The sequence below is a fragment of the Sphaeramia orbicularis genome, chromosome 8 (genome assembly GCF_902148855.1).
Source record: "Sphaeramia orbicularis chromosome 8, fSphaOr1.1, whole genome shotgun sequence".
Lineage (NCBI taxonomy): Eukaryota > Metazoa > Chordata > Actinopteri > Kurtiformes > Apogonidae > Sphaeramia > Sphaeramia orbicularis.
Genome location: NC_043964.1, coordinates 31,703,304 through 31,718,629, shown reverse-complemented (window position 1 = coordinate 31,718,629; position 15,326 = coordinate 31,703,304). Strand labels below are relative to the sequence as shown.

The following is a 15,326-nucleotide window of genomic DNA, read 5'->3' as shown; positions in this document are numbered from 1 at the left end:
AATCTGCTGCACTGGGCTTTGCACGGCTGCAGGGCAGGATCACATATGACACCATTGCTGGGCGGATACATGACATCCATGTGGCATACAATATTGAAAGCAAAGTTCAGACTACTTTTACTGATAATGGCAGTCCTTTTACCAGCGTGTTCAAAGAGTTTGCCTTGGACAGCCAGGAGAGTGACGATGACATTGGATTCTATGAGAATGTGAGCACTGTACTCGAGGGAGAGCCAGAGCAGGACATGCTCCTGTTCCTGCCCTCAGTACAGCGCTGTGCATCACACACCCTGGAGCAGATTGTCACTGAAGATTTTTGGCAAGCTGTGTCACAGGGGCCCATGTGCCAGCTACATTACAGCTCAATGGCCAAGGTGTTTGCCATATGGAGCAAATGCCATCATCTTCAAGTAGGTATGGATGCCGCTGAGGAGATAGGAAAGATGGCACTGGTTGTTCCTGCTGTTATCCGCTGGAATGTGGAGTATTGTGCTGTGCAGAAGATTGTTTCGCTCACTGAGCGTGAGCTGACAGAGCTATGTGCCCGTCTGGAGGTCCCTCGTGTGCAGCCAGAGGAGATGGCCTTCCTAAAAGAATATGTGACTGTGTTCCACCCACTCGCTTTTGCGCTTGAACTTTTCCAGGCGGAGCAGAAATGCTATTTAGGCCTGGTCATCCCAACGGTGCTCAGTCTGAAGAACAAGCTGAATGAGCAGAAAGACGCCGCAAATTACTTTGGTGATGTCATCAGTGCCATTGTAATGGCTATTGATATGCGTTTCCAAGAACTGTTTGCCAGTACAGAAGCAAAGATTGCAACAGCGACGACCCCTCAGTTTCGTTTGTGGTGGATGGCTGCATCTGAGCGGGAGGAGATGTGTGCCCTGCTGGCTACAGAGGCATCCCAAGTGGATCTGTGCAATGAAACCGAGGCCAACACCAGCCGCAATTTGTCAACAATTGAATCTGAGGACGATTTCTTCAGCTACGGGCCTGTGAAGCCTACCGCTCAGATCCAGCAGCGGGGGGTGACAGAAGAGGTCCGCAAGTATGTGGAGGGAACGGGGAAGAGCCTCGAGTGCCTCCAGGACTTCCCTAGAGTGAAGCAGCTCTTCCTAAAATACAACACCACACTGCCATCCACAGCGCCTGTCCAGCGTCTCTTCAGTCAGAAAGGAAACCTGGTCACGTCACAGAGAAACTTTCTGACCGATGACTACTTTGAACGCATTCAGCTTTTGAGATACAACAGTAATGTGTGCTCTTCAGTCACCAAGTAAATACCGTGCTTGTGACTCTTTATCTGTCTCTCAGCCTTTTACATGATGCAGAATCAAACCGTGTTGGGCTAAAAATCTAAGTCATTACAGTGAAGAACCCTGAATAATATTAACTTTCAGACAACCTAGATGTGTTGTCTAATATTCCAACCTTTACCTGTTTTGATAAGCATCACATATATCTTCCAGTCCAGAATGGCCTAATTGTATGTGGAAAATATCTAATTGACAATCACAGATGATAATGACATTCAAGGACAGAAAATACTGAAAAAACATCTTTCTATCTGTGCTGTTGTTGTGATTTCAAGTAGCCACAGGGTTAAACTGAAGTGATTTTGTCATTCATTTAAGATAGCTTGTTTTTTTCTACAGCTGTTGAATGAGAATGCATCTCCTGTCTGTACGTTTTATATAATCTATAAAGATATAAGGAAAGAGACATAGTTTGTGTCTTGCCTTTTTTCATAAAACTCAAGTAGAAACCCTAAATAATTAGATTAGTGACGGAATTGGATGGGCTGCCTTATTTGCATGGAGCCCTGACTACATCCACAGATACTGATTACCGAAGAAAGATGCCTCTGTCTGTGTGTGAAGACGACACACAGCACAAACACCAAAATTTCAGCGCTGCACAGTCCCAAGTGTATTCCTTGCCATGTGCCCAGATGTCAGATAAGAGCTTTCGTCTTGTCAGACAGCTGCCTGGAGACCAACAGGAGGCTGTCAGAGCATACAAACACACACCCTAACGCAGGATCTGCCTGGACCCGAGCTGTCGAAAACAACACTTCTGAAGATGCAAAACCAACCGCAAGAGAGGATGAAAAGCCCAGGAGATTTACATTTATTTCTTTTCAGCATTATTGCACGTATGCCTATGTATATTCTAGTTATGTGATTTTCTGCAGCAGTCAGAAAGGATGAGACAGACCAAGAAAACTGCTGGGACTGTTGGGATGTGGGCCCTCCACTGCCCCCAGATCTATCCAGCTTTAAAAACAGGATATTAGAAAACTCTTCAACAACACTTAGGGTGATGAGGAGTTCAGTGTGAATAAGGGATTTCATGGAAGAGACACTAAAGACATGAAGCTGTTAAGAAAAACAGAATTGTCAGGATTAAGTAGAATTTAGTATCATACAGTTCAAAACAGCTGGGTTCACTTAGGAGAAAGTTATTAAAAATCTACAGTTTGGTCATATGTGCAAGTGCTACAATATTTATATCACAAAACTCACATACTTAACTGTAACTTCTACTCATCTTCTACTAGTTCTTCTTTATACTTGTACTCCAAAACAGGAAGTTAATGTTTTTGCATACCTACATTTGTCTGACCGCTTTATACCGCATTTTCAGATTATAATTAACTCTTTGATAGAGATGCAACAATATTTAAAATTACATTTTGGCTCCAAGCCGTTATCAATACCAATGCAAGTTTTTTACTGTTTATTTTGTATTTGTTATTTATCCCCCTTAACAAAGAAATCTTTACAATAAATATCAAAAGTTAGTATTTTAAGGTCTTTCTGTCCTTCATCGCATTATTTTTTAACAGACACACATTCATGAAAAAACCTTGAATATAACACGACAAATTTGACGCTTTCATTGCTGAAATATCTTATACGTTGATAGTGATATCTAGCAGAAAAAAAATATTAGACCATCAAAAGTCATCAAAAACAATGGTTATGCAATCAAGTACTAACTCCTGTGTGTATCGTATGACTAAAACAGAAAACAAAACATGGAATGCCTAAAAGCACTGTTTTTGGCAGTACAATGCCATAGCTATTGATGTAAAAACTGAAGTGATTTTGGTTATTAACAAGAAAACATGAAACATGGCTAGATATCAGCTCTGAAATTAAACTGTTTTGAGCTATTTTTGTTATCATTATATTTGTCCAAACAAATGTACCTTTAGTTGTACCAGGCATTAAAATGAACAAGCAACTGAAAAAAAAAAAAGGGGTGGTCTAATAATTTTTTCCACAACTATATACCAGTACATCCCTTCTTCCCTGTGTTGATTTTTAATGTTTGTGATGAACTTAAGGATTAAGTGTTTCTAACACTTCAAATGTAGTTTTATCTTATCAGATGATGAATTGCTGTAGATTCAACTACTGAACACTGTACATTTAAAGTTAACTTTAAACATGTTCAGCAGCGAAATGCAGCATGCTTCCAAAACATCTTTTATAATAAAAAAAAATCACTGACAGGCTTTGTAACTGCTCAGTAAAAACTTTAACTTTTTATATTATATGTATAAACCTATACATAACATTTAGAATGCAGAACTTTGTCAGGGTATGTTCAGGTTGGTACTAGTACTTTTTACTTTAGGTTTCTGGCGCAATGTTCTACATCTGGATCCAATGACGAGCCCATGATAATCCATCAGTGTATCCTCAGCCTCATTTTATGTTCTAAGCTTTAGGCTTTCATACTCCCATCACATACCTTACTTCTGAGGTGGAGATTTTAGTGCTGTCTCATGACTACGTCATACATGGCAGAAAGGCCTGACAGCGAGGAGCATTAGCAGGTAAATGAAGTGAATGAGTGGCATTGTCCTTGGAAACCCTGCCATCTGTAGGACAAAGAGGGACACTTCACTAAGAGGCAATTCTGTTACTGGAAGAAAAAACTGTCAACTGAAATGAATCAAGTCTTGAGATCAAAGTTTGATCCAAACTGGGAGTTTTAATGATTCGAGAAAAACAACGGTACAAAGTATTACTTTTGAAAACAGCTTGTAATACCACATTAACACACACGTACTTCATATCATGTAGATAGATCATATTAGGCACAAAGTGGGTGGAAGGTGTACAGTGTGTGCGAGCCTCTCTTAGTACCTCTGATTTAATCCCTTACCAAGCCCTTGTCTATACGGTCCTCCCATGCTTCCTCCATTGAAAAAAATAATAATGATATTCAACTGATATTCAAAAGCAGCATCGTGAGATGCATTATCTGAAGTCTACCATCAACCATATTGCTTCTGCTGACTCTGACAGTGCAGTAACATGTTTTACAGTAAGTAGGGAAGCATCAGAGGGCGTTGGAGACATGGCTATATTTTAATATTCTAATGCCCTTCTCTCACTTTGCTTTGGGGTCTGGTTCCAGGACAGTTCAGGTCACTGAAGGAGAAGCTTAGCAGGACTAAAGTGGCCCAGGTTCTCACACGATTTGAGCCAGCGCTGGACATTAGCCGGAGCCGAGGAGGCTGAGCCACTGCATTGCACACAGCAGAAGCAGGCAATGTCGGCCAGGGAGAACTCGGGCCCGGCCAGCCACGGGTTACGTCCCAGCGCCGAGTTGAGGGAGCGCAGGACTGCGGCCCGCTCCTTGGTACTGCCTTCTGCCAGCTGGAAGAAAGCGGTGTCCACCCAGCTATCCACCAGAGTCGCGACAGCGGGGTCAGAGGGGTAGGGGGTCAGCAGCTTGAAGAGGAAACGCGCCACATTGGCCTCACCCTCAATAGGACACATATTCTGAATGCTGAACTTCATCTGTAGTGTGGGGACTGTGGAGAGGATAGAGGATGGAAAAAAATGTAGCTCATCTTACTGTGGTGATTATTATTAAATATAACCATGTAATGACTAAAAGGGCAATCGAGATTAACAAAAAAGAAACATCAAATTTTTAAATCTCTACAACGCATATTAATACTTTCTTCTAAAAAAAAATGTTTCAAGGAAATTAAAGGGGTTCTTAGAGAAATCTTCAGTCAGACTGAAGGGTTTTAAGCTATACTTAACATTTTTTTCAATTTCTTATGGAAAATCAAATAAAGATAGACAGAACACAGAGTAATATTAATACATAGGTAGAGATAGCATTGGATTACAAAAAAGTAACAACTACTGGTAATATTCACTTTTGAAAATTAAAGGTTCTTTGTTGAAATAGCAAATTTGTGCTTTTTAAATTTGATTCAGTAACAATTACTTTTACAAACACATACTGAAAATGATCCCGACGGTATACTGTATCTTGGATATTCAGTACAAATTACAACCCAGACCAGTGGGAACACTGAAGTACACACAATACAGATAAAATTCACCAGAGAATTTGCTATTTTAAAGGTCCCACAAACATAAATATATAAAAATATTAAATTCAATTTTATTTATAGAGCACATTTCATGCACAAGTCAGACTAAATGTGCTTCACAACAGGTATATAACAACAACAACAAAAAATCATAAAAAAGACAGAAAAAGAAAAAGTGCAATTGCAAGTAAACAATCATATGTACACACAAACTCACACATGCGCACATACCCACATAAACACACACACAACTCAACAGAACGCTGTCAAAAAAGGTAAGTTTTTAACCTGTTTCTAAAAATATCTACTGATGTGGCAAGTCTAATTGTACTAGGGAGGGTGTTCCATTTTTGTGGGGCACATACACTAAAAACTGCCTCCCCTCTCTTGGATCTGGTGTGAGGGATGAGTAAGTTGCCACTGCCTGTTGACCGAAGTGTTCTTGCTGGGGTGTAAGTGATGAGCATATCTGTGATGAACTGAGGTGCAAGGTCATGTAGCGCTTTGAAAACCAGGAGCAGGATTTTGAAATTGATTCTTGTTTTAACGGGTAACCAGTGCAAGGATTTAAGAACAGATGTGATAGATGTTTCTGCATGATTTTTTATTTCTCCATAATATGATATGGAATGATCCAATCTTTTTAATAATTTTGCTACATCGTTGATTCTCTTCACGCAGTGGAGATATTTATTAAACTCTCCGGCTGTATTTCACACTCTCATTCATTTTCTTCAACCACTAACACACATTGTCTCCTTCCTGGTGGCCTTACCGTTTTTCCATATAAGGGTGAAGCCCAGCTGGAACAAGTGGCGAGCATAGCTGTCTACATGGCGTGGACCAAGGCAGGACATAAGCTGTGGTGGCACACTGGTGACTGAGGAGTGGACGTGGACGGTGGAGAGCACCCGGTAGCGCTGACACAGCAGACTGTGGAGTACCAGCAGGGTCAGAGGTGGGTGTTCTGGGTTTGCATTTATGACAATGTCACGAAGAGCACCAAGGTCCTTGAAAGATAAAAAGATGCAATGTCAAAAACAAAACTTAGAGCAGCCCACACCCTAACACTGTGTCTACTACAAATCAAGCAGGTTGGACACGTTAGAGCAGTATTTGCAACTACTATGACAAGCAAACATGAGGGTGTAATCACTAACAATCAGTGAAGCTCAATGCCATCAGAAACCAAATGTCGATGGCTAGTTCACAAATGTCTGCAATGCTGATAAACAGAGTCTCCACCTTGCCCAGTAGTGTGTCCAGGTCTGCGGTGCCTTTGAAGGCCGTGGAGCTGGAGCTCTGGGGAGACAAGCTGCTGCTGACTGTCAGGTCCAGATCAGCATCTGGGGTGGTCACGGTCTTAGCCAGGCCCTCCACAGCTGCCTTCAGCTCATAGAGCTTGCGCATGATCTCATCCTGCCGGGCCTCCAAGGCTTTGACTGCTGGGTCCACCTCACCATTCTGTGGTCATGAGAGAGTCATTTAGAAAACGGCATGCAGATAATAGTCTGTATAATTGAGACAAAGCCCTCATAGCTGATCAAAACTCACTTGTTCAGGACTGCTTCTAAAATGCGAATATTCAGCCACAGTTCAGAGGTTTACATACAATGTATATTCTGTAGTATGTGTGATTCATATAGTGTATTTTATATTACTGTATACACTGTCTGGCCTAAAAATCACATATACATTTTTGGTGGACCACCTGCATTGCTTATACAATGTTACAACAAATGTCATAACATGTATTTCCATCCAGAGTTTCATTCATTTTTTGCCAAGATCTTGATGATGGGAGAGTCAGTTGGTTACATAAAGTCCACCCCAGCAGATTCCAAAGATTCTGAATGAGGTTTAGGTGTGGACTCAGTTGTGGCCAATCCCTATATGAAAATGCCCCCTGAACTACTCTTTTATTATATGATCCTGATGAATACTAATACCGTCGTTGTGGAATATATCTATGTCATCAGCAAAGAAAGAAAAATCCACTAGTTTTCAGACCTGGTCATTCAGTATATTCAGGTAGTCTGACCTCATTTTATGAACACATAACATTGATGAACCGAGATCTGACCAACCGAAGCAACACCATATCATAACATTGTCCCCACAGGCTTATACTGTAGGCACTAGGCATGATGGGTAAACATTTTAATTACTGTGATAATTATCAACTAGAATGATCTCAACTATTGATTTGTTAAAACCAGATGTTTGTTTTTTTTGGCTAGGCAGTGTAAATTATTGTGTGGTTGTCCTTTACAATTTTTTAATTTTCAGTAAAGTGTCTTTCAATACCCAGAGAAGTACTTTTGATTTTTAACACAAACATAAGTTGGAGCCTAAGGGATACTGCCTTTATTTTATACTCGTTATTACTGTTACAACGTCCATTTTCACACAAATCCAAACAATGTAAAAGATCTGAATTAAACTAAATAGTAAGACCTTGAATAACGCGGATTACAGGTGTCTTCCGTCAGATTTGCGTTGACGCCCAGTTCTTATGTGCCAAAATAAACTTGAGTCAGCAACACAAAGTTGAAGGAAGGATATCATATAGGTAGTCGAAGCTCTAATGTTATTACTGTAATCATGGCCGCAAAGACCGGGCAAACACTTCATATACTATTGTAAACATGTCAGTGGAGACTGGCAGTAATCGTAGTTTAGTTGATGATTCAGAGGTTAGATTAACCACTCATTGTCCTGACAGGCTAATTCCACTAGCTAGTTTAGCTAAGTGGAGCTCTTGCTAATAAACCGCTTGAGATGCGCATGTATCAACAAAATTCGGCAAACACTGAGATTAAAGATACAACCTAATATAGTCTACAAAGCTAAACTTAGTCGAAATGAAATTAGTTAGCAGTTACCTGAAGCGCGTGTTCGGAGGTACAGCTGTGCTCTTGCTGCGCGTGGATATTTGGTAACTTGTACATGCAGGTTGGTAAATCAATCTGTATGTCACCCCCGCAGACGGGCTTTACCTGGTACATGGGCATGGTGGAGCACAGTTTGGACTCTGTCAGATACTTTAAATTAAAAACAAACGCCCGGACTCAGATATCTTCTGCGGTTGGGTGATGTTGACAGGCAGCAGCAGCGGCTACCAGCGCACGGATCACACCGGAAAGAGGCCACGTGACGTCACATCCGGCGGAAGAGGAAGCGAAGGTAAACCCTGAATTAATAAATTAAAGATAAAATAAAATAGTCCTTTATTAGTCTCATAACGGGGAAATTTACAGTGTAACAGCAGCATAGAGATACTAATATTAAAATGAAAGATTCAATTAATAAATGTAAAAAGTATGAAAAAATATATATGTGTGTGTGTATATGTATGTATGTATGTGTATATATATATATATATATACACACACACACACACACACACACACACATATATATATATGTATATATATATATATATATATATATATATATATATATATATATATATAGTAGCACTCAGTAGAAGCAATAATAGATAAATACAGAAAATATATGTAAAAGAGCAAGGTACGAAGGGTTACAGTAAGTCTTGCACCTCGCTGAGGGCCACATGCTCTATAATAATAATAATAATAATAAAAATCATAATTACATACTGTAAGAGATACAATACAATACATTTTATTGTCCCCTTAAGGAAATTTGTGTTGGACCTTAGTGCTGTTAGATATTGCAGCAAATTTAATTGTCAACAGTCAGTATAAAACAGATACAATAATAAAATCAAGTGCAATAATAATAATAAAAAAAGACGATAATAAAACAAATACATAACCATAATGTGTAAACATGATGCCATTACACAACCACACAGCTCAAGACACTGCATAATGAGACAGGTAAATAATTGCACATCCCTTCCTACCTCAAAGAGTATTATTTAAAAGTCTGGTTGAGGAAGACACAAAGGAGAACAAACAATTCAGTCTGGATTGAGGGACTCTATTTCCTGTCAGATGGTAAAAGCTTATATCCAGAGTGGAGGATGTGTGGCAGATCTGCCAGAACTCTTTAAGAATTACAGACTGTATGAAATAGATTGCACACTCTAAGAAAAAGCTGGTTGCAGATGTATGAGGTCTACTAGATGCAGCTCTGGCTATAAAGTCTGATAGTACTGCTCCCTCATACACTCAGGTGAAGCAGTGTTTTGCTAAAAGAGCTTCCCACTGACAATATATAGTATTTCCCTTTGTTATATTCTTGAGCTGAATTATAAAGTTGCATACAACGTAAATACTGAAATACCTCACATAGGAATACTTGAATAATAAAGATACTATGTTCATCTCTGCATGGGTTGTCGTCTCTAGTACCCTGCACTAGAGGGCGGCACTGTATAATTCCCCACCATCCTTTCTTTGCATGTGTAATTGTAAAGGCATAAGTAGAAGTACAGTACAAGTATGCAGAACCTCAGTGCTGAACAGAGAACTCTGCAAATATTCAACAGGCTGATATAGGCCAAAAATCAATAACTAATAATAATGGTTCAAAGTTTTACAATGTTTGCAGAACTTCGTATAATTTGTCAAATCAGTTTTATTTACAGCATCACAAGTTGGCTTTACGGAGCTTTATATTCTGTTAGATGCAATACCACTGACCATTTTTTGGATAAAGAAATGTTTTCCATAATAGGGAAAACATAGATAAACCTCGGGATATTCCTCCTCCAGGACAGACACACATGCAACAGGTGTCACATGGACAGAAAGAACATGTAAAAATACAACACTAACCAACTAACTAAACTAAGTTGAGTCAAAAACAGTAAATGAAGGAAAAACTTTACACCTTTGAGAGCTGCATTCACAAGTTTTCTTTCAATATCACAATTATTTCATGTAAATGTCAACTTATGGAAAGCAATGTTGTTGCAGCCTCCTGTCATGCTTGTTGATTTTCCAAATTAAAATGTTTTCAGTCCTGTTTACTTCATAAATTTCAATGAAATATTATTTTACCAAGGTTTCCAATGCATTAAATATATAAATACAAGCTTCAGTCCACTTTTACAAAGTCATTTTATTATATGGTGTATTGACCTTTAACAACACTAATGAGTTCAGGTGAATATTCTCTGGTGTCCACAATATCAAAAATAAACCTGTTGATCTACAAAACTTTACAGAACCACCAACCACCTCAGACAGTTTCAGGTACAGTCAGCCTTTAAAACAGTCTGGGGCAATTAGCTTAGCCCAGCTAATGTCGTTCAGTCAAAGGTGATCTTTTATCACAAGTGATCCTTTAACTCAGTCAAACCCGGCAACACAATCCTTTACCAGGAAGCCATTAAAGAAACTGTGACTTTGCCTGATCCCAGGTTCCCTTTGACAGGTCCTTCTTCTCTGTCACCCCTCTGTCAGAGGAATGAGCTTAGTACTATTTCACACTTGAGACATATCCTGTCCTCTTCAACCACCACTTCAACAGAGGTTTAATGAAAATGCACAATAGAGTTTGCCTTTCCAACAGCTTGTTAACCTTGAATAATTCACTGTTCGCTGAAGTCTGGCTAGAGACAGAATGAGAGAGGAGGGGGTGTGAGAGCCGACCTGGCAGCTCTACTGAGGTAATTGTCGGATCTAGTGGCCAGACTAAGACCTGAGCTAGAAACTGAGACTTGAGGGGGAGCTGAAACTTGACAGTCCACTGTAGTTTGTTAAAACATGAACGTACAAGGGACGTATTGCTGTGTCAGTGTAGTGTGGGTGTGACATGAGCATGTATATGTAAATAAAAGGTGAATTATTGTATAGCTGGCACTAACAGTACAGTTGGAAGGGTAAAATGTATTCACTACAGATTGCAGAATAAAAGCCATAATTTGTACTATATTCTGCTAGACTGCTTCATGTGAGTATCATACTATTTTAAAGAATGTGAACTATTTTAGTGTTATCTTACATCATAAGTCACACAAGTGGACTAAACCTATATGTAATTACCTTCTTTCTATATATTAAAAAAAACACATATGAGCTGTAGGTACGGTAATGTGATTGTGACACAAATGACAGGAGATGTAGTCCAGCTTAAAAACTTTTAATAAAGAAAACATGTTACATCAAGTAGAAAACCGGTATATTAGTGAGTTCTGTCTGACTGCACACATCACATCATCAAGTCTTTCTATAACTGTAAGAGCACTGATTAACATCCATAAAACAAATATTCATTTTAAGCATTTATATTCACAATCAACTGGACTTTACTAAAATGTGTTTGACTGATATTTAAAAAAAACCTTGTAATTCTCATGTTATGGGTTTTACTCTAGAGGTCACTCTTTATAGTTTCTGAAAGGCATTTTGCTGCTCTTACAGTAAAAAGGGTATCAGAACAAGAAGTTTTTTTTGGTCACACTCTCTTTCACCACGATATGAAACAGGTGAAAGAGAATGAACATCGACATCCACAACGTACATGTAGTGTTCAATCAAACATGCATCTTAATTGCTCATTGTAACTCCATCCTCTCGTGCTGTGTGTCGTACAGATACACTCGTGAACTTTGTCTTAAATCAGGCACGGGGAAGAGTGATTATAATTGTTTTTAATGTGCTTTAACCAACTTAATGAATCCCTTTTGTTGTAAAATGTAACTATTCTGATTACACTAGTGTTCAATTTTTTGGAAATGAAAAATGAGATAATGCTTTAGAGAAAAAAAATAGTTAAATTTTGTAGACTTCAGTCAGACGTGTTGGAAAACAAATGACTCAAGTGCTGGTTGGCTAATGTTTTTAAGATATATGATAAAGTTATTACATATTATATATATGGGTTTATGTACGTATGTAATAGATTTGTAAATCTTACATTTATAGGAATGTATAAAGTAAATACAGTTATAGTAGAACTTTTTGCTCAGACACAAAAATTCCTTTTGAGTAAAACACATTCTCTCATTAATTCATAGATTTCGCGTTTTGACCCAATACTGTATCTTGAAAACCAAAGCCAACAAGTGTTTTTGATTTAACCCATAAAGACCCAGTGATATTTTTGTGGCAGTTCCCAAATGGATTTTTCTCTTTAAGTAACCTTTCTTAAGTGATTTATCACCATTTATTGTAATATTATCCCTTTTATTTGAAGTTTTTACAGTGTAAATCATGTATTTTCCTGTATTTAATTCACTGGTCATGTAGATGTTCATAAAAGCTCAGGGTAAATTAAAAGGTTATTATATCAAATCAGAAAAAACATTTGGGAAAAGTTACTTTTTCAGCAAAAATATAGTTGACTAAACATAAAACAAAGTGTGTCCATCCACTGTCATTGATCCAACTCCATGGGTTTTACTGGTGAATCAGTGTTGTAGAAGATGTCGGTGTTTCCACGTTCACTATAGAGCCTCTGAACATCCATATAGGTCATATCTGATGACCATGAAAAGATGACAACCTGCATTTTACACCAATTATTTACATGTATTGATAGGATTAATGGCTCAACAGGTATTAAACATTTTAGATCAGTAGATTCTTCTGGTTGGTGATGTGTGTTTGGGTCTTTATGGGTTAATTTTCCTTTATTAGTGACTTATACTTGTTAAAATTTCTCAGGGTTTTGAAGACTAGTGTGCAATTTTCCAAGTGTAACTAAATAGAATTTCTACTCAAACACTAACAGTTGCTTGTATTGTATTAAAAACCTTTTCATCATTGAATGCATGCAATGATTAATAAATATATTCCATATTAACCCTTAAAGACCCAAACATCTATCAGCGACCAAAAGCATCTACTGATCTAAACTGTTTAATACCTGTTGATCCACTAATTCTATCAATACATGTAAATAACTGTTGTAAAATGCAGTTTATAATCCTTTCATGGTCATCAGATATGATACATTTGGACATTCAGAGGCTCCATGGTTACCGTGGAAACACCATCATCTTCTACAACATTGATTCACCAGTAAAACCTATGGAGTTGGATCAATGACAGTGGATGGACACACTGGGTTTATGTTCAGTTCATGATATATTTTACTAAAAAAGTCATTTTTTCTTTTGTTTTCTCTGTTTTTGTTATAATAACCCTCAACTTTAACCTGAGCTTTTTTGAACATTTTCATGATAAGTAAAACAAATATAGGAATATATCTGATTTATACTGATAAAATGCAAAGCACAGAGGATAATATTATAATTTTTTATTTTATTTATTTATTTTGAATATGGAAATGATACAAGCTTCTTGATTCCTACTAATTGACTTCTTTGCGCAACATAATGTAGAAATGAAGATTCAAGGAAGCATGAAATAATAATACACAAAAAAAAGAAAAAGAAAAAAGTCATATTCGAAAAGAAGTGAGAAGAAGCATAGCTTCCTAGCTGTCACCCCTTTGTCTTAACCAACAATATGTATATATATACATACATACACATACATATACATATATACAATACATACATATATAATGAATGGTGATAAATCACTTAACAGAGGTTTGAAATAGAGAAAACTTCATTTGAGAACTGACACAAAAGTAGTGCTGGGTCTTTATGGGTTAAAACACATACATGAATAAAATAGCAGTCGAAGTAATAGTTGCTGAGGAAAATGTTTCAGGCATCCATGTAAACCATCTATTAAAAGGCAGACAGTTGTGAGTAAAGTCTGAATACAAAGTGTGTATGTGTGTGCATGCGTGCGTGTGTATGTGTGTGTGTGTGTGCGTGTGTGTGTGTGTGTGTGTGTGTGTGTAGTCCAACATTACGCATGTGTTTTTATCTTCTTTTCAACCTCCTTTTTTTGTGGGTGTTGTTAGATGTTTGCCAACAAACACAGACGCACATGTTGGGCAGTTGTCCTTTCTGACCAGACAGTTTGTCTTCATTAATCAACCAGTCAGAGTTAAATTTATCCCAGCCAACTCTTGTCTCATCTTATCTGATTGAGCCTTCTCATTTGGAAAAGTCTGTCTACCTCACCATGACAGCCATTACACAGTCTGAGGGTGAGTCAGCACAGGTAACAGCTGTTCAGGGTTTTAACCAGGGTGTGGCTTGTAGTTCAAGTTGCAAAGGTGTGACGGTCTTGTCCAATGTGTGTATATATATATATATATATATATATATATATATATATATATATATATATATATATATATATACATATATACATATGTATATGTGTGTGTGTATATATATATATATATATATATATATATATATATATATATATATATATATATATATATATATATATATATATATATAAACCAATCAGCTAGCAGGCATGTAAACAATCGACTTGAGCCAGCATGGAAATAGATTTTGAGAAATCGCTTTCCCCTCTAGTGCTTGTGTGTGAAGGGAATGCCTATTGATATGTGCATGGCCTATCATTCATTAATGAAGGGAAGCTGCACACAGACATCATAAGTAGAGGCGCAGAGCTAATGCTTGTTGGAGAACAGAGGCAGCGCTGTCATCCCCTGCATTATGAATAGAGTTCCTGCACAGAGCTCACAAAGCCCATTCAGTCATCCTAACACGCCAGTTAAATCTTTTACGATGTTCCTTCGTGTTCAGACTATCAGGTAGCAACATCTCTGATACCTCCTAAAGACTGGGAATGAGTCAAAATATGATCAGTGTTTGTCACAGCACCCACTGGATGTACGGTGGATGCCCAAAAGGTTTAGCTTTCCACTTCCTCGTTTACCTAAGCACACCAGTTTGTTATCAGCTGAAGATGGGGCACACATTAAAGTTTCACACAGACTTAATCAGTAAGGTGAGCCTGACACTCCTTTCTTGATATGAGTTTTTGGTGACAATGAAGCGAGGCCATCAATTATTGAAGTGCTAAGCAGACAGGGAGGCTTGGTCTCTGTCCATCCTATTGGACCTGTCCAGCGCCATTACGTACAGTAAGATGTATTGCATGCAACACGTTAA

At 38.1% G+C, this 15,326-nt stretch overlaps 2 protein-coding genes across 3 annotated transcripts in view; one reads left to right on the top strand and one right to left on the bottom strand.

The window, feature by feature from the left end:
* zbedx (zinc finger BED-type containing X) overlaps positions 1-1,722 on the top strand; it is a 2,827-nt gene extending 1,105 nt beyond the window's left edge. Inside the window, exon 2 of the mRNA XM_030141203.1 lies at positions 1-1,722. This exon is cut by the window's left edge and continues 433 nt beyond it. Coding sequence (XP_029997063.1) covers positions 1-1,280 — 1,280 coding nt within the window. The 3' untranslated portion in view covers positions 1,281-1,722.
* A 2,259-nt stretch (positions 1,723-3,981) lies between these two features.
* aimp2 (aminoacyl tRNA synthetase complex interacting multifunctional protein 2) lies at positions 3,982-8,520 on the bottom strand. Of its 2 annotated transcripts, none has more exons than XM_030141205.1 (4): positions 8,257-8,520; positions 6,617-6,835; positions 6,147-6,381; positions 3,982-4,834 (listed from the first exon to the last, which is right to left on the bottom strand). In XM_030141205.1, the coding sequence occupies exons 1-4, from the start codon at positions 8,383-8,385 to the stop codon at positions 4,446-4,448; spliced, it is 972 nt and encodes a 323-aa protein (XP_029997065.1). In that variant the 5' UTR covers positions 8,386-8,520; the 3' UTR covers positions 3,982-4,445. The 2 variants fall into 2 exon arrangements, with proteins under 2 accessions (XP_029997065.1, XP_029997066.1); XM_030141206.1 differs by having other exon boundaries at positions 8,371-8,520.
* Between the last annotated feature and the right edge of the window lie 6,806 nt (positions 8,521-15,326).

Coding starts and splice junctions, on each gene's coding strand:
- aimp2 (XM_030141205.1), bottom strand. CDS start 8,385: ATGCCCATGTACCAGGTAAAGCCCGTCTGCGGGGGTGACATACAGATT. Junction 6,836..8,256: donor CCTCCGAACACGCGCTTCAG/GTAACTGCTAAC, acceptor TCATGACCACAG/AATGGTGAGGTGGACCCAGC. Junction 6,382..6,616: donor TGGACACACTACTGGGCAAG/GTGGAGACTCTG, acceptor TTATCTTTCAAG/GACCTTGGTGCTCTTCGTGA.